Source organism: Sceloporus undulatus, chromosome 7 (genome assembly GCF_019175285.1).
Source record: "Sceloporus undulatus isolate JIND9_A2432 ecotype Alabama chromosome 7, SceUnd_v1.1, whole genome shotgun sequence".
NCBI classification, from domain to species: Eukaryota; Metazoa; Chordata; class Lepidosauria; order Squamata; family Phrynosomatidae; genus Sceloporus; species Sceloporus undulatus.
This window is the reverse complement of record NC_056528.1, coordinates 3,652,988-3,672,523: the sequence shown is the minus strand read 5'-3', so window position 1 is coordinate 3,672,523 and position 19,536 is coordinate 3,652,988. Positions and strand designations below refer to the sequence as shown.

At 45.2% G+C, this 19,536-nt stretch overlaps 1 protein-coding gene across 18 annotated transcripts in view; it reads right to left on the bottom strand.

The window, feature by feature from the left end:
• Positions 1-2,881: 2,881 nt before the first annotated feature.
• Positions 2,882-19,536, bottom strand: part of RERE (arginine-glutamic acid dipeptide repeats) — a 339,495-nt gene continuing 322,840 nt past the window's right edge. For 7 of the 18 annotated variants that reach the window (XM_042479825.1, XM_042479823.1, XM_042479827.1 and 4 more), the window contains 10 exons: positions 18,993-19,157; positions 17,944-18,057; positions 16,253-17,625; positions 15,637-15,859; positions 14,001-14,724; positions 9,933-9,977; positions 9,602-9,748; positions 9,379-9,507; positions 8,764-8,944; positions 2,882-6,684 (listed from right to left, as the gene is read on the bottom strand). In XM_042479825.1, the coding sequence (XP_042335759.1) occupies positions 6,651-6,684; positions 8,764-8,944; positions 9,379-9,507; positions 9,602-9,748; positions 9,933-9,977; positions 14,001-14,724; positions 15,637-15,859; positions 16,253-17,625; positions 17,944-18,057; positions 18,993-19,157 (3,135 nt within the window). In that variant the 3' untranslated portion in view covers positions 2,882-6,650. The remainder of the gene's footprint in view (positions 6,685-8,763; positions 8,945-9,378; positions 9,508-9,601; positions 9,749-9,932; positions 9,978-14,000; positions 14,725-15,636; positions 15,860-16,252; positions 17,626-17,943; positions 18,058-18,992; positions 19,158-19,536) is intronic. The other 11 variants (XM_042479830.1, XM_042479829.1, XM_042479828.1 and 8 more) reach the window with 11 other exon arrangements.

Sequence of the window (19,536 nt, the reverse complement as noted above, 5' to 3'; positions counted from 1 at the left end):
TTTTGTGAGGTATTTATCCCTCTCTGTCAGAGAGCAATAGTGCCACGACAAACTACAATTCCCAGCATTCCACAGAACTGAGCCATGGCAGTTAAAAGTGGTGCAGATGTGGTGTAAGAAGTCCCAAATATGTAGCCTTTGACCATCTCTCTTCACACGAAAGGCAGAAACAATCCAGTTTGACACCACTTTTAACTGTGCTATGGAATTCTGGGAATTGTAGTTTGTTGTGGCACCAGAGCTGACACAGAAGGCTAAATGCCTCACAAAACTACCCAACATTGCACCCTGACATATAACTCTCTCTCTCTCTCTCTCTCTCTCTCTCTATATATATATATATATATATATAAAATATTATAATAGATAATTATATATATTGTAATTATAGTTATATTGCACCATGGCATATAATTATAATATATATCTATCATAATACACACACACACACACACACACATTATAACAGATATATATTATGTATATTATAATTACATGCCATGGCACAATATTATATTATAATATATATAATATAATATAATATAAATATTAATGATAATGATGATGATGATACCCAGAATTCCCTAGCATTGATCCAGGGCAGTTAAATCAGTCTCAAACTGGATTATTTCTGTAATCTGTATTTTGGAACATAGGATCCTTTTTCTTTTCCTGTAAGGAGACCCAGGTTCGAATTCCTGCCTATCTGTGAAGCTCACCAGATTACCTTGATCCAGTCATTACACACTGTTGCATTGTGTGATCCGTGGATGCCAATTCTCATTATATTTATGTTCAATGGATCTTTTAAGTTGCCTCTGCAAAAAATATAGATCATGTAAAAAAAATTATGCAAGTTTAGAGGAGGAGATTACAAAGAAGGATTTGCAGGGATCAAAGCTACATTGACAAGTATTGCTTCTTTCCATATCGGATCCTAGGATGGATTGGTGCCAATTTCCCGCCTCGGCTCGGCTCTTGTGCTCCCAGTAGTTGACAACCCACAAGACTAACTCAAGGTTGTTCTGTTATTTCCATGCTGGGCAGAAAAGTCAGACACGTTTCCCATCCTTTTGCTTATCGTGCATTTAAAAACGATATATGTATAAACTTTGCTGGGCAGTGCAGGGCAGGAGGAAAATGTGATTTAAATTAAGGTTTCTGGATACATTGCAAGGTCTCAACGCACTTGGAATAGCAATTTGAGCATTGGACTCTGGAGATCAGGGTTCGAAACCCCAGTTTGAACAAATCTTGCCGAGAAATCCCCATGATAGGGTCGCCATAGTCCGGAAACAACTTGAAGGCACACGACAACCGCAAGAGACCTTATTGGGAGAAACGATGTACATGGATCAAGCATGGGGAGCTATTGGGTTTTGGGAGGCTCACCAGAGAAAATATAGGGCTGATCCCCCAAATTAATAATTCATTTGCTCCTCATGAGCCCTAGAAGTGTGTTTAGGGGCCAGTGTCCATTCTTTTGGTTCCTCTCTGGGCCATTTTAGACTCTGGAAAGTGACCAAGAAGTCTGTTGGACAACCAAAGATCCAACACCATCACCACCATATTTATTTATATCCCACTCTTTCCCCAGATTAGCTCAAAACATTAAAAGAACAATACAATTAAAAACACAGAAAAGCAATACATTAAACCAGAATTAAATAATGGCCTTCATGGCTCGGGAAGGTCCTAAAACGTGGTAAAATTTCCATTATCTAGGGAACGTTTTTATTCCCACGTTAAAAGATTAATTCACTTCCCACGCCCCAGATGTTACATTGTTCAGATCTGAGACTTTGCAAAACGATCAGTGGGCAAATCACACCTTTTAAAGTTTGCAACGTTTAGAGAGATGGTGTAGAAGAGGCATTTCGGAGCTCAATGGCCAGGAGACGCTTTCTTTTGCTCCTCTGCCATCGTTCATTTTGAAAAAGCTACTCTCAAGGATCACTTTACGTGGACAGAAATAGGTCTTGATGTATTTTATCTTCATCACCACTTAGATTTACGAGAAACCACAGTCCGACTGTAAAGCTCTGCTAATGAAGCTCCCATTTATGGCATTGTTGTCTATGCATCTCTGCACCGTGTATTGCACCGTTTACACACTGTATATTTAGATATAAGAGAATGTATTGTTGTTATATTATCTGAATATATTTTAGATAGTAAATTCATTTTTACGTTTTACTTTTTTACACACTACTTTCAATTATTTACCTCCTCTCCCCTTTAGACCTTTCTGTTTGCAATACTGTATATTGCACCCAAACATCTCTAAGGAGGCATGCAGGCATTTTCACTATGTTTTGGGGTCCGAAAAAGGCATCTTCTGGGACTATATTGTTAGGGAAGGAGGACACAAGATATAGTAGTAGCGCAGTGTTTCCCATGTTTTAGTCCTTTGGGTGTTTTGGACTTCAATTCCCAGAAGCCCCAGCCAGCTTGGCCAACAGTCAGGAATTCTGGGAGCTGAAGTCCAAAGCATCTGGAAGACCAAAGTTGGGGAATCACTGATGTAATGGGAATGCTTCCCATGCCATCTAGCGGACATTTTGGAGCATTTCAGACCAAAATATTTGCTACAAACAGCTATATTTTTGATTTATTGGGAATTTACCTAGAACTTGTCTGAACCACCGTTTCTCAGATCTACACAACAACTATCATTTTCTTATCCCCGAACGCTTCGGATAATGTCAGCTCCCTTACCTTCTCATCTTGTAGATCTGCCTTTCCGGTGGCAATGCTGGCCACGGATGATGTGAGCCTTAGTCCAATGCACCTGGAGGGCTATAAACTCTTTACTTGCACATCTTCATATTCCATTCACGCGCACATACACAAACACACTGTTAAACAAAACGCCAACTGCCATAGTGTAGCTTGGTTTTTATTTATGTCCACAAATATTTCAAAAAAATTACAAAATACTCAAATGGAGAGAACACAGAAGTCACGATTTCTGGGTTTTCTACTCTGTTGTACACTGTGTTATCCCATGGCAAACTACTCATATGTACACTAAGCTCTCAAGATATATATAAACGTAGCTGTCAGGATGTATATTCTTTCTTTTTTTGAAACGGTGCAGCAAAAAGGAAAAAAAACGAGCTCGAAAACCATGACAACACTGAACGAGAAACGGGTTTGGAAAGAAAAAACTAACGAACCACGCAAAACGCACACCAACGAAAGCTAAAAAATGAACTGTAAAGTTTCCAAAAAAATTAATTAAAAGGAATTTTCTGTGAACAGAAAAGGATGATCTTAAAGAGGCTGGGAGCAAACAACGCTGTAGTTAACCATTAGAAAAAGGGCTTCCCACCACCCTGGAATGATTCAGAATAGTAACCTACGCTGAAAACTTAAGCGGTGAAATTAAATGGTCGTTCCGACAGGAGAACGTATTTATGCCACCCATCCGAAACTGTGTCCCCAAATGGGAAAACTCAGTCTTGGTAGGGAGCAACAGACCCCCGGAGCAAAGACCGTCGCCTTTACCGAAGCCACTCTTTCCTGTTTCCTCCGAGAAAATTCACGACAATTTAGGGATCGAAGTGCCTTTTTAACAAAAAAACATCAATAAAAACGACGTAACATGACTGGGTCTGGGTTTGGGACACTCTGCCAGTAAGGCAGGCTGTTAACGTTGCGTTTATTTTGGAACCGATGGCGTAACTAAGACGGGAAATACCGCTTGGGTTCAACAGTGCTTCAGGCATCTTTTTAGCATCATTTTGCTAGCGGAGGCAGACACCTCCAATCTAGAGAGTTATTTTTTCAGTGCCCTTCAGTTTGGTATTTTAGTCCTTGGCGCATAAAGTGACCTGAGACGAGGCAGACATGTCCAACCTGGAAATACATTGCCTGTCTGGGTTAGTCCTGGTCTCCTGTATTAAGGCTGGGGACTAGGATAGACTTAAACTGTTGCTGCATCAGATCTGGATGCTCAAAAACAAATGGCTTGGTTCACCTAGCTAAACTCAGGACAACCTGGAGGGTTGTGGATTTGTGACACAGATACAGTTTGACATTACCCCTCTTGACATTAAATGGTGATAATTGGTCTAAAAGCACTGGTATCATGCGATGGGAGTGAGAAAAAGAGGTGGGATGCTAAGTGAAGGGAGACCTACTCTCTGCTCCGAGAGGTAGGAAGAACCCAGAAATTATGTTACAACAGGTTTAAACATCACCTGTTCTGTTCTTCTGGAGACAGTAAAACAATTAGCTACAGGGTTATTCTCTCATGTAACCCAATGGAGACCTACAAGGGATCGCCACGGATAACAGTCTTCACGGAAAAAAGAGAGACCCCTCCAAAGGGAGAAAAAGAAAAGATTACGATAAATGCAACTATGTGGGGAAATGTAACCGGCAGCAAGAATGTGGCATGAGTTCCTGTAGTTCCATCTACTTCATTAAAGAAACAGTGGGAAGAGAATATAAATAGACTTTGTACAGTCCTCATGAACTTGAGAGAGAGGCAGCTGCCAGAAGAAGGTGTGCCTTGATGGACTCCCTGCCCTGCTAACTGGAAAGTGCCTTTGAACCAAGAGGGATTTTGCAAAAGGCGCACAAGGTAATAGCATGGAGGATGCACGCCCGCACTGTCTACCACTTGACCGTTGCACATTTGGCTCTTGCGGACTGATAGCGCTGACCGATCCAAACTGGACAAGGCTTCTGGACCTTTAGCGGCTGTGTAGAAACCTGCAAATTTCAGCAGGCCCTGCTTGTCACAAAGCTAGGTCACAGGCAAACATGGGCCAAAGCTTCTTCTACAAAACAAGGGCCTTCGCTAGTTTTCCGTCTGGCAACTATATAGGCTCATCTAAATCAACCGTGTCCTTAAAACAGTTTAATGAACAAAGCAAAAGTCTGATAAAACCAGGCTTATTAAAAAATGACGCAGAGGCCCCGTCATGATGGGGATTTTAAGCTTTGCAGCTTGATTTCCGCAACTGTGCCAATTCTTTCAAAATGGACAAAAGCCACTAAGGGCAGGATTTCATTCTGCACATGCTCACATTATACATGCGCTATTTATTTTAGGTGGGGTGCTCACAATCCACTACAACGCCAACACGTCCCAAACATCTCTCTCTAAAGACTCCAATTCAGGCAAATCTGCCACCTTAGTCTCTCCATAGACCAAACCCATGGTGACTATTTTGACACTGAAGAGAATGAGGAATCTCCTCCTTACACAAACAAGGTTGGTAGTAGGTGGGTAGGAAAAACCCGGATTATTATTAGTATTGGGATTTGGTGGAGAGAGAGTGTTATTTTCAACATATATTTTTCACGCTGATGCTATCTATGTCAATGAAGCAAAAACAGTGCTTTTCGAAAGGGTGCTGCCGCTTGCCTTGACGCTCCGGAGAACGGAGAGGAAGGGGCCATTCCTGGAAAGCTACCCATTACAGTTTCTCTTCCAAAAAGTGCTTGTAAAAGAGGACACGGAGGACTGTACTGCAACCTTTAAAAAGGAAAGAAACACAGCCATTTACCTTACTGCAGGAATGTACTTTATGTCCCTACCGAACGGAAGGGTGGCCAAACCAAGAACCGAAACAGGAAACGCTTCTGACGTTCGTGGAACAAAGGGAGTTAAATTAAAAGGAACAACGTGCGTTATGTGCACAAAAAAACGTTATCCCTGCAACTCTTTGTAATGCTTAGGTTGCGACTGTAAAGTCAAGCTCTTGCCCGCCGTGGAATTATTGATCCCTCCCCGCCCCTTGACAGTTGTCCCTTTAATTAAAGGGATAATTATATATATTCCTCTTATATTAAAAAATCAACTCTGTATTCTTGTCAACGCCAGATAGGAAGTCACCATTTTGTGATGTTACTCAAAGCTGGGGAGGGGAGGAAGAAATCAGGAGTTGGTGGAGATGATGATAATAATAATAGTATCTTTTTTAACCCCTAACCCCAAAAAGTTATTTACAGACTTAAAAAGCCATGCTGCAAAGCTCTCTTTAAAATTATGAAGTTCTCCTACAATGTATTAAAATAAAAGTAGATTTTTTTTTCTTTTAAAATTCTTGTTATAGCACTTGGATTTTCAGAGGTTGTTTTATGCCACCTACTTGCAACTCTTGGTTTGTTTTTTCTTTCAAGTGTATGTATATCTATATATATATCTATCTATATATATATATATATATAAATCGAGTGTTTTTTTTATGCACAGTGGCTTGCATTAAGTCGTGAACCTGATTCTAGCACCTACTCAAAATGAGAAAATAAAAATGAATCCCAAAATAAAGAGAGAACCCAAAACAGACCCTCCCAAGATTGCCCAAGAAAATCCTCTGAATGGTTCATCCAGTCCTGTGTTGTTTGCTGTTGTTTCTTTCAATAGGCTTCTTAATAGGTTTTCTCATGCAAGGCGGATTCCTGAACTGGTCTTGAGAAATCTTCTCTACAAATGAATACTAGAATAGATGTGCTGAGTAAAGTCTGTAGCTGCTGGCCTTCCTTGCGGGGTTTCCTTCCGTTTGAAACAGAGAACGGTATCTTTACAAGAGCGTTCCCTGGCTTCCTCAGTTCTCCCATGCGCAGACAAACACATTCCACTTCTGCCCAAGGACTGGGATCTTCTAGAGCCAGCATTACCAATAAATAATTTATTACAACTGCTTGTCGCCTTCTTTCTTCAGTCGACTGGAAGACAAGAAGAAGAAAGTAAAAACAACAGAGGTAAATTAGTTTGGTCTGGATGCTTTTCTATTAGGATTTTGGTATGGTCTGCCTGTAGAAACGTCAGCTAGCGCCAAATATAGCGGCACAGGTTCTCGGTGAGGACTGAGTGGTCAGTTCAGATGATATGGATATTGTACCCGCAGCACTGCTCTCGAGTCTGAGCCCATTTTAAAGATATAGTGGAACCTCTAGCACCTTAAATGGTTTTGGCAAAAGTTACTTTAACGGCTAACCATCACCTAAAGCCAATGGTTCACATTTTCATTCTCACTTGTCAGACACCAAGTCCTGTTACAGACTGCCAAAATAAAGCTGCTTCGGGTCTCTTTGGAGGTACGCTGTTTAAATGATGCATGCATCCTAAGAATCCTGAAGCTGCACCAAAGCTGCACTCCAGTGCTTAGGAATGGAGTGTGGCCTTGGTGCAACCTCCGGACTCTTAGGGTGCATGCATCATTTAAATAGCATACCTCCAAAGAGACCCAAAGCAGCTTTATTTTGGCAGTCTGTAACAGGCCCAAGTCTGGTGAATGCAAAGCAGTCTTTTCTGCAGTGGTCATATTAGCTTTAGAGTCAACATGGTGTAGTGGTCTGAATATTGGATGGGACTCTGGGAGACCAGGATCTGAATGCCCATTTGGGCAGGGAAGCCCACTGGGTGATCTTGGGCAAGTCACACTCTCTCAGTCTCGGAGGAAGGCAAAGGCAAAATTCCTCTGAACGAATTGTGTCAAGAAAACCCATTGACAGAGTTGCCTTAGGCCCATAAACGACTTCATGCTGGAAATAGCTTTTGCCAGGGGTTCACAGAATCCTAGAGTTGGAAGAGACTCCAAGGGCCATCCAGTCCAACTCCATGCCATGCAGGAACACACGGTCAAAGCACTGCCCCAAAAGATGGCCATCCAGGCCCTGCTTAAAAACCTCCACCGCTCTCCAAGGCAGCGTGTTCCACTGCTCTTACCATCAGGAAGTTCTTCCTAATGTTTAGGCAGCATCTCTATTCCTGTAGCTGGAATATTTCTTGTCTGTTGGTTCTAGCAGTGCCATGGCTTTCTCTACTATGTATGCCAGCTGAGGAGAGCTCTACCTTTAAAGGTGGCCGAAAAATGCATCTGAATAAATAAATGGTTTCAATAATTTAACAAAAATGGAGATAATTTTTATCCTCCATAAAAAAAAGGAAAATTGAGTGTAAGAGCCTGCAGATAAAAGATAAAACTTTCAATATAAGACGTAGGGAGGGGAGTAAGGTGGCACCCGGCATCCAAAGACGCCAAGGTTTATGTCTAGGAACTCTGTGACTGCAGCTGATACATATGCACATTCAAATCTTTCAGCATGGAAGGGAGCACACAGCATTGGGCCCCAGGTAAAGAAGTCACCAAATTGGCCCGGAACACTATAAATGCCAGAAGGTTCAAATTTTCTGGAATCTACCTCTTGCCCAAGCCCTCACCTAAGCCTCCAACTCAAGCCACTGTCTTTAGGATCAAGACTGATGAGCTTGCAGACTCACCATCCACGTTTAGATTTAGGACACATGGCTGTTCAACCTCCAGACTGGCCTGGACAACCCTTTCCGGTGTCCAGGATTTTACACACTCCAAAAGCACACCACAACAAAGACATGAAGTGTACACCCTGGCACAGCCAACTTTTAAAGTGACTGTGATGCAAATTAGAACAGTGGTTTTAAAAGACCTCCCACAACTGGGTTCCCTCCAGAAATGCTGGATTACACCTCCCACTATTCCTGACTAGTGACAGTCATGCTGGTTGGAATCAATGGGAGCTGAAAGCCAATCCTCTGGAGGAACACCAGGCTGAGGGAGCCAAAGCGATGCAGATAAATCTCCCTTGGTAGACCGGGTGCCTCCAATCTCTGTTGCTTTCAGAACCTACTCCTCCTGGTTGACACCTACCATTTCCAGCCCCTTTGAAGCCACACTGAGAAATGTGCTGGTCAAGAAAAGGTACATATAAGGAGACATTAGCACTGTGGGAATTCTCCTGGTCCTGATAGAATGCCCCTCTTACCTGTAATAGTCTTCTTGGCTAGGAAGGTGCCCCCCATGCATGTGGGGGTGACCGTGAAGCCACTGTTGCTCCATCGCTAGTCTCTGAAGCTCTGCGGACTGCGCATGCATGGCCTGTAACTGGTGGGCTGCTGACATTGGAGGAGGGATGGCACCAGGGAGGTCACGTGGGTAGGGGGTACCTGAGATTGAGAGAGACAGAGAAAGGTATCACGCTCTCCAGTAGAACACATGTTGAATTCACAGAGCATGCCAAGTACTGCCCATTTCCAATGGTTATTTTGGGATCACAAAAACAACTGGGAGGCGGGGAGGACAAATCACACACTGGATTTGGTTGTTTGGCTCACATGAGTTGGGTGACGGGAGTTGCTCTCTTACGCTAGTAATTTCTGGATGAGGTCCCCAAGTTAACAGACTTCAAACGCTTGGCGTACATGGAAGACTTTAAAGCGACAGCCGAGTCCTGGGATGAGTGCAGCAATCGCCTTCTGGCGCTCACGACCCATAAGACGGGGAGCTGTGCACTAGCTCACATGCCTTCAAAACCCAAACCCAAACCAAACATGCTTGGACAACCAATGGCAATTAGCAATAGCAGCCCAATGACACTTACATCTACAGAAGCCGGCCGCCTCTGAAAACCAGTTGCTGGGGAGTAATACTGGGGGAGGGCTGTTACCATCACGCCCTGCTTGTGGGCTTCCCAGAGGCATCTGGGCCGGCCTCTGTTGGAAACAGGATGCTGGAATAGATGGACCATAGGCCTGATCCTCTCATATTTTTAAGACTCCCTTCTTATCTTCATGCTGCAAAGGCCATCAAGTGCACGCACTTACCGAAGACAGGATGCCGGAGCATTTCATGCTCGTGGGGCGGCTGCCCTAGCAATGGGTTTGGGATAGTACCAGGAGGATAGGGGAAGCGTGCCAAGTGAGGTCCGGCTGCCAAGGGGTCCACGAGGGGATGGACAGGTCCTGCTGAGCCTGCAAGAGGGAAAGGTGCCGTGGGGAGAGAGAGAAAAGGGAAAGAAAAATAACAACTTACCACCTGCTTTAGAAAACCACTTGCTTCGTTCAGGGATCAAAAGCAGCATTACTACTTGCGCAATGCTGAGCATAACTGGCAATTATCAGAAGCCTATGTCCCCCCTCCAACCGTGGTGCCTACTTCTCTGTCTGTAGTGTCTGCAGTGACATCTGGTTGCCAAACAGTCTTTAAGAGTTGAAACAAAAGGGGAGAGAAAAACAGCTATGAATGTCCACGTCAGGAAGGAAAAAGGAGCACTGAGGGCAAGAACAAGAGTCATCAATTTACTACACATCTACCATCATTAGTTCTGATTATCATATAGATTTCTACCCTGCCTCCCAACAACACCCGTGAAGAGGTTCAGACAGCATAAAACACAACATCTGCACAAATAACAATAATCAAAGTCATTATATGATTGAGTAAATCACTCCAAGCTTGTCACAGAAGACCCCAAACCACAGAATTAATGCCCCTTTCCCCTACCAAATCCTTTTGTATGAGACATAAAACACTTTTAATGTATGAGGTTCTAATTAGTGTCCCAAAAGAGGACAAGGAAGTGGGCAGATGGTCTTCTTTAGTTCAAATGCCACTAGAAGGCTCTTATTATTAACTCAGAGGCACCCTTTCTGATCATGGCAATACCCTCAACAGAGGCACGTTGGACAACCATAAAGCAAGGTCTGAGAACATCTTTATGGTAAGGATGGGTTGCGTAGACTTGCACTCTGTACTTTAAAACCAGTACCATGGATTTTTTCCTTGTACCTGGTGCACTTCTTTTAAGGACTTATGTAAGTATAGTTTCTTGGGTCGATCCTGGCTCAGAGCCTGGACACTCATTCCAAGACAACTGTAGCACCTGGACAGCCTAGTCCTACATAAGAGTAAACTGCAGTAATCTAATTTAGAAGTTAGCAGAGCTGGAGTGACAAAAGGACCAGGTTTTTATTTATTCGTTTTATTTGATCTGCTGTAATTTGATTTAAAACTTCAGCACTACTAGATCCTCCCAAAACCACCTTCTGTTCTTAATTCTGAGAGAGAGAGGGCACCATTGCATGTGTGCTGGAGTCCGATGGACTCTGTGTTGAGAGAAAGTTTGTTCTGTGATGAGAAAAAGACACTCTTCATGTGTTCAAGGGCATTATCTTCTTGGTGGCTATTACTCTACATATCCCAGGAATGGCCAGAGTATTGCAAATAGATTCTAAGGTTTGGCCCTGTCGAGACAGAGTTCAAATCGGCTCCTGTAACACTTTCCAAGCCTTGCAAAAAGTGGTAACGTACAAAGCGAAAGGGGGATCACTGTCCCCAACGCTTCCCTCTTTTCTTCTGCGAGTTTATATTCCCACACGCTTAGGATATCCACAAAACATGAATCATCCACTGAACAAATTTAATGGAACCTAAAGGAGTTCTGATTGCATCTTTGACAGTCTCCTGAATAGCTATATGGAAAGCCTTGTAGTCTGAACATAGAGAACTATTTGTATCTGGGTGATCCATTTGGGTCTGGAGCTGGCATCCCTACTTAACCTTTGAATCACCACATCGGCAAGTGGGAATCCTTTGTGAAAAGTCTACTGTGAAACAGCTCCAGGGACACAACTGTAGCCCATTTTGCCCTTGGGATCAAAGTACCACTTTCCCCCTATTCCCACTGCAGCCAAGCCCCAAGCGTTTGAGGTTTTAGGAACAGGCTTCCAGGGTGAAGGCAACCAATTTCTAAGGGAACACAGCACTGAGCTGAAATACAGACTGGTGGTAGAGTAGCTGTTTTGCATGTAGTCAGCCACAGATCCAAAGGCTAGCATATCCAGGCAGAAAGTGATGGGGAAAGACCTTTGCCTATAACCCCCAAGAGCCACTGATAGCCAAGTCGGCAATGCTAAATCCAAAATTCTAGTATATCCCAATGGACTAATGGCCTGACTCAAGTTAAGGCAGCTACATGTGTTCCTATCAACTGCATTACTTGTTAGATGGTAGTGGCTGATCTCATGTTTACTTGCACACAGATGACACAACCTTTTCCAATGTGGGGGGAAAATATACAGCATTTGCAATATATATAATAGCTTACTTTCAGATTTTATATGCACAGATGGAGTTGTCTCTAAGACAACACTGAGCTTCTGAGACACAGAGAGCGTCCTTTCTGAGGCAGCTCTTGCAATCCTTTGCTTAGCCCAGCTAGCAGAAGCTCCTATCTATTTTTAAACAATGGATCATTTTCCCCTGCTATCTGCTTGAACAAAAAGTACATCTGCAGTTTGAAATGTTAAAGGGAGAGTACATTCTGTGCTGGGGAAAGGCTTTTGTCTCTGAGCTTGCAGAGAGAACACACATGTGTGCCCTGATATGCGCACACTCTTCCTCATCAGTTCCTCAGTTAACCTTACATCCCCAGTCCAAATGAATAAGAAAAATGGGGCGGGAGGCAAATGGCCTTTTCAGCATGTTCTGTATCACCCATGTCATCATGTGAATTCATGTAAGAGATTAAGATGGCCACCAGATGTCCCTTCTCTCTCTGTCTCTCTCTCTCAGTAAATATTGGGGGGAATACATAAGGGGGAGAACATGAAAGATAGTGTTCATCCCCTTCCCTCTGGTGCCGCTTCCACCTCTCAGTAGCTACTAGCTACAAAATGATCTGAAGGTAGGAGATTTGCTGGGACCATCGTCACATATATAGCTAACACAGATAGCATCTTTAAAAGAAAACATTAACACATGCACTTCCCAATATTCTGTCATGATTTCTAATATATGAGTGGGGAAATACTGTCACATGGCAATTCCCATCAGCCCTTACTGCTGGCTTTAAAATATGTAAAGGACGAAGCCAAATAAATCCGTACTGCTGGATATGTGTGGCGGCGAACCTCCCAAGTCTGAAACACTAACATGCTGCATCTGTGTTGCTGATGTGCCACAAAGAGAGGTGGGATACCGGGTGACCCAGTCTCGAAACCTTCCAAGCATCAGAAAGCGTTTTGTGAAATCAAGAGCCTCCCATCCAAACACACAGAAGCCCAATTCCCATTTCAGTCCATGCTAGAACAGATCTACTGGATTCATTAGATTTACTACTACTACTCAGCAAGCAAAAATCACAGTCTGTTTTGGTAGATGAAAAGAAAGCGAGGAAATGATAGCTTGGTGGGCTGGATCAAAGGGCTCCTGCCAAGCTACTCAGATCTAGAAAGTTCCCAATGAGGTCTTTGCGAAGTTGCAAAATCCATTTGTGCAAGGCACAAGACCATGAAGAAGAATTATATAGACCAAACATCATTCTACTTGAGTGGCTCACATTTTAGAGTTAGTGCAACTCCCTTACTGGTTCCAGGATTCTGGAAGCGTAAGTTGCTTCTGGATCAGCATGAATAGGAGTTGCAAAATGTAGGAGTTGCAATTAATCCAGAGCCAGGAAGGGGTACAACATCCTTATGCAGAATAGAGGGTTCACCTCACTACAGCCACAAACCATTTTCTTAAGATATTTCATTTAAAAGAAATGTATAAAATGCTTGCTACACAAGTCTTGACTCTGCATTTTTTTCCTTTGGCAAATGCAAATCATGGTTGAAGAGGGGAACTTTCCCCATGTTTCAAGTAGTTCACATCCAATCTACATTGGATTAAGCTGATCCTCCTAAAGGACGGAGCTAGACATGCAACAGAATGAGGTGGCAATCTGGAACAGAATCGTCCCTTCGTATCCACAGATTCTGCATCCATGGATTCAACCAACCATGGGTTGGAAATGCTGTTGTTTTTTAATTCCAAAAAGCAAATCTTGATTTTGCCATAAGGGATACCACTTTACTACCCCACTGTATATAATGGGACTTGAGCATCCACAGATTTTGGTATTGGTGGTGGTGGTGTTGTGTTCCTGGAGCCAAAACCCAGTGGATACCAAGGGCCCACTGCACTACTCCATAAACACATCCTATGTAATAAAAAAGCCTTCCTGCAATTATACACTTCAGGGAGACACATTTTAGCTCAGCTCTTTTTAAAAATGCAAAAACCTGTCTCCCCCCCATCCCTCAGTCTCCAATAACAATTGGAAATCTATCATCCCAGGACTTTGCCATCTCTTTCTGTCCCATGAGTAGATCCAGCCCATGAGTAGAGAAAGAGGAGGACTTTGAGGGAGGGGTGCACAGGCTTTCTTCAGTCCTGACTCACCTTGATGGAGTGGGTCCTGCTGATGGAGGTGTAGATGCGAGTGTATGTGTGAATGTTGGTGATGATGCGGAGTCACGTTGAACATCTGGAGCCTGGCCAAGGGGTCATTGGTAAGCGATGCCATGCGCTCGGCATGTATCCTTTCAGCAGCCAGTCTGTCCGGGTAGGTCATATCAGGCCGCAACTGGGGGCCTGCCAGAGCGAGTCTCTCCCGCTCCAGAGGATTCAACCCTGGGTGGAAGGAAGCAAAGGGGTGTGGGCCCGCCGTGGGTGGGATGGTGAGGGCGCCATGGCGGGCAAAGTGCTCCATGGGGTTGGTGGCAGGGTGCAGCGCATCGAGTTCTGGCGGCTTCACCTCGAAGCCTGGCTTCATCCTCTCACGCAGCTCCCGCTCCCTGATCTCTCGCTCCCGGATCTCCCGTTCACGCAGTTCTCGCTCCCGGATGGTGGGGTCCACATTGTAAAGGCCAGGCATGTGGTAGGCCAAAAGTGGGTCGGTGGGATTGAGGGGGACAAAGAAGGGGTGGTTGCGGTTTGTGGGGGACATGACATGAGGACGTGCGTACTCGCTGAGAGTCCGTAGCGCTGGCGTGTCTGGACCAATGTAGGGGGGGACTGCTGCAATGGTGGTGGGAGGTGGTTCAAAGGAAGGCCTCATGTGAGCTGGCCCACTCAGCTGGGCTTCTCCAAGACGTCCTTCATGGGAGGAACTGGATGCTTTCTGCTGTTCAAAAAGGAGAAGTATTTAGCATAGGAGCAAAGAACGAGCCCACATTTCTTTTCACTGCCACTTGAAACATAGTGCTCAAATTCTCTCATCCTTCCTTCACATCTAGGGGAGAACCACCTCAATCATGCAGCCTGAAGTAGGAAACAAAATCTCTTACTACTGGCGTTCAGGTTTATTCCTCTAGAGGATACAAGGAAGAAATATGAAGGATTCAGAGCCAAGGGGTGCTTAACATTTATACCCCTGACATCAGAATTGCACTCACATAATACCCTGAAGGGATAGGTGAAGCAAACAACCATCTATGACTCAATGTTAATTACTGCAAAATGCAAATCGTTAAAATTGAATCAAATTTCACAGATCACATAGAGATCCATTAACAGCGAGAGAGACTGACCCATAACATTGTTTGAAGGAAATCAGAAATCAGAAATCTAGATAGCATGTGGTCCTACCAAAACAATTTTCTCTAGCTGCTATCATTCCAGACATTTTCAGCCAAAGCTGGGAGGATGGCAAAATGAGCGTGGAAGTTTGAAGAACATATAGATGGCACAGACATCACGGGATCAAGGACAGGTTTCCAAGCAGATCGACAGACCACTCATCAGAAGATATCTTTCTGGGATATCATCTTTCTCATCCCTTTTGGCCATGTCCAGCAATAGTCTGAGGTACATGGACTAATAGAGCGCAAGCGAAGAAGGTTGCAACAGGAAGAGTAAGGAGTTTTGGGACAAAAAGCAGGCAGTTTCAGACTGCTCTCATATGAAGTTGATGTGGTCCTCTAGAGCAGAGAAACCCTCAGAGGGAAATACAACTAGCCAGTGTGCAAAACCAATCTCTGTTTTTCTTGGAACCCACCTAGATCACCCCCTGAGCTAGACAGACAGACAAACCTACCGCCGCTCTTTCTGCTTCTCTCTCACGCTCACGCTCTCTCTCCCTCTCCTTTTCCTTCTCTTTCTCCCGTTCCCTCTCTTCTCTTGCCTTCTGCTCTGCCTCCCTCTTGGCCTTCTCAATGGCTTCCTCTCGCTTCTTAGCCAGCTTGGAACCCGCGAGTGGCATGAAGTACAGGTCTGTCCTTGCACACGAGTTGTAGCCACGGTCCAGGTGCTTGTAAAACCTGAAAGCCAGAAGTGGGAGAAACCAATAAACATTTGAGATTAAGACCCTGAAAATTGAAGATATTGGCAATCCACCCAACGATGTACACACGGGGGAATTAACACAGCTTTTTGTAAAAATTAGAACAGAAAACCAATTGAAATCAGGAAAAGAGAAACCATTTTCCTTTCAGGGAAGGAAAGACAGTGCACTAATCCACACAGACTGCCCTTTATTCATTTGAGCACACCCACAGCCACACAACTGCTGAATTACAAAGTCATAAGAAGGAAACTTTATTCCACATCTGCTGTCTCAGATAATGATGCACAACATGCAGGATGGCATAAAGTGAGCCCCCAGAAATAAATACTCTGGCAAACTACACAGCATCTGTCAATCTCTTCCTTACCTAGCCGACTGGCTGGCATGGCTTGGTGTATCCACGACTGTTGGTTCTGGCGATGGACTCCTGGGAGGAGGAGGGGGACTCTCTGGCTCTTCGGCTTCATCGGGAGCCTCCTCTTTGATATGAATCGGTGGTATCGTGCAGGGCGTCACCCCGGGGACATTTCCGCTGCAGGAGGCAGATGTGGAGACTGCTGCCTGAGGCTGAGCACCAGGCACGGAAGGTGGTGTGGAGGTGGATGGGCAAGATGGAGGAGTGATGGGTGGTGGGCCCCCAGGAACAAAGGGATGCTGGGAGAAAGGGGGTTGAGGAGGCACCTGATGGAGACCAGAGGGAGGGTGGTTGGCAGAGGGAGGAAGGCTCTGGTTTTGCGTCAGGACTGGAGGCTGGGCCGGAGAAGGCTGCAGAGGCTGACTCTGAGGCATGAGCTGCAAAGGAGGAGGGTGTGCGGATGGCGGGTGATGGGTTGAGAGTGAGCTGAGCGGCTTCAGAGCCGGTGGCGGTGGCAGATTGGAGTTCATGGAGAACGGTGAAGGTCCTGAAAGGTGCTTGTGGGACGGCGGTGTGGGGAGCGGAGGGATTGGAGTGGTGGGAGGGGGCTTGATGTGAGGCATGGACATGGGGGCAGGAGGCAGGGGCTGCTCTCGTGGAGGCTGTGAGGGCTGCTGCATGGGAGAAGGGACTTGCAGGGGAGGCTGTGCCGATGACACCTGAAGCGCTGCATGGGAAGGATGGGAAGAGGCCTGCGACTGCAGAGAAACCTGAGACTGAGAAGATGACGACGATGACTGTGAGGCGAGGGGGAAAGACTGAGTCGTGACAGCATGAGGCAGCAGTGTCTGGGCTTGGAGGTTGTGTGGAAGGGCCTGGATCTGCCCATGAAGGGGAGGCTGTGGGTGAAGCTGAGACACAGCAGGAGCCTGGGGCTGACTTTGGGGAATGGTCAGAGGCTGCAGGGGCGGGTGAGGCGAAGGCAGTCTCTGAGGGTGAAGAGAAGGGGCTTGCTGGATGTGAGAATGAGGAGGAACCGGAGCTGGAGTCTGGCTGGGCGGCTGGGATACGGAGGTGGAGATATGGGGAGATGCTGAGGAAGGGGCACTTGAGGCAGCCGGCAGCGGCATAGGCAGCTGTGGCAGCACAGGGAGGGCTGGAGGCGGGGGCTGGACAGAACCATTGGGGGCCTGCAGAACTTGCTGCTGAGCAGAGGAATCAGAGTCACTTTCATTGTCTTGAGGGCTGGGGATGCTGGGCGAGGTGCTCCGGTTGTCCTGGTCGATGTCTTTAGGGTCACTGCTGCCCTCATCGTTCACACTCCGGCTGTCAGAGCTTTCCCCTTCCCCTTCCCCTTCTGATGGGGAATTGGGCCGGCTGATTTCCTGTGGAGGAAGAAAAGACAAGACAGGGCTTCAGGACAGCTGGCCACTGGAGACTAGGCCTAACTGCCTGGTTTAATGTACAAGGAGGGGTCTAAGCAGATCTTATTGTTTTGGAAGCTTAATGCGAAGAGGAGATTCCTTGCTATTAAGTGCCAGGACTTGAGAAGACAGCTCACTTCTAGGTAGACTGTCTAGGGCCCACTAGTCTCTGCCTTTTAACTGTTTTGTTGTAATATGTTTTTAGAATTTTTATTTGGGTCCCTTTTGGGGAGAAATACAACTGCACCTTTTTTTTGTTGCTTTTCCAAAGGGACATACCTGTGTTTTGGTTTTCTTGGCGTTGATTCTGTCAGGCTCCTCGGTGTCAGAAGTTGCCTTTTCTCGTTGTCTCTTGGAACTCTTGAGAGGTGATGCCGCCTCTTCTTTAATCTTCTGCCACAAATTAAAAGGAGCAACATTATCAGAAGAGAGCGACAAGGGAGGTACTTGAATCTTGCCTAGTGAGGGTTTCATATGGATGCTTAGGGCTGCAGGATACATTTCTAAAGTTGGTAGTGAAGGCAAATATAGCTGCACAACACTTATCTCATGCGAAACCTGTTCTATCCTAATATAGTTCCCTTCGAACTGTATCCTAGGGAATCCTAGAATTTCTTGAAAGCATGAGGGATTTCCCAAGACGATCAATCAAGGTGCCCAGGGTACCTCAAATGCAAAGTGATCCTGTAGCACCTTTGAGAGTGAGCGAAAGAAGTAACATAAACTTGGTATACTTCCTCAGATTGATGGAGTGAACTGGTGGCCAGGTACTTCAAAGATAGCTGACCATCACCATAGCTGATATTCCTTTGTAATGCAGAACCAAGGAGAATGCTAACCATGTTTTGGAGCAGACATGCAGCCCAACACACCTTCTATGGCATCCAGTACGCATCTGAGCAAGTTAGTCATACATACAAACACCCTAGAGTAAATAATGTGAAAAATTCCTGTGGTTAAAATGGCCAAGGTTTCTCTGAAGAGACTGCAACCTGCAATGAGTTCCCTGAAGGCAGAAGGTTAAAGAGTGTTAGGACTGGGACATGAGAGATCTAGGTTCAAGTCCTCACTGAGTCATGAAACTTAACTGCAATACCTTGGACTAGTCACACTCTCACTCAGCCTGACCTCACAGGGTTGTTGGGGGGCTAAAAGTGGGAAGGAAGAGAGCCATGCCTGAAGTACACAGAAGGAAAGTCAGAATGTAAGTGCAATGAATAGATAATATCTAATAATCTTAGCTCTGATGTCGACACAGCTAACCTTCCAAGTCACATTTGCCACCAAGAGGTTACCAAATGGGACTCCGAGCACCTGCCACGACGTACCTTGGTGGATTTCTTCACCGAATCAGCCTTGCTGTCATTACTTGAAGTGCTGGCTGCACTGGGAGAGTTGCGGCCACTGGATCGAATGTCCTCATTGATAGGTGAGGCTCTACCATCAGGGCTGGTTGGCTGCTTTTTACGACCACTTCGTAGTGCAGACATCTGCTGGTTTAAAGAGGAATACAGAGCAAGTGATTTCCAAGGGGTTCATACATGTTAGCTCCCAAAAAGGAAGTATAATGCCTGGAGCCACATTCAGGTAGCTTTAGCCTTGTTGGAATCAAGGAGGCAGGTTTAAGCTGCACTGGTTTCAATGGAACCAAAGCATAACTCATGTAGTCAAGATCCCATCTTGAAAATATATCAAGTCACCTTTTTTCCCTGTTCTCCCATAAAATAATCCCAAGCGTCACTTACAGAAGCATGGGAGTGGGGGGCAATTTGGGGTACTTGGGACCTGCCTCAGACTGCATCCCATTGATAATGTGCTTTTAACCAGAAGTCCCCTTCTACTTTTGACACTCCCTGTGTCCCCAGGTAAAAA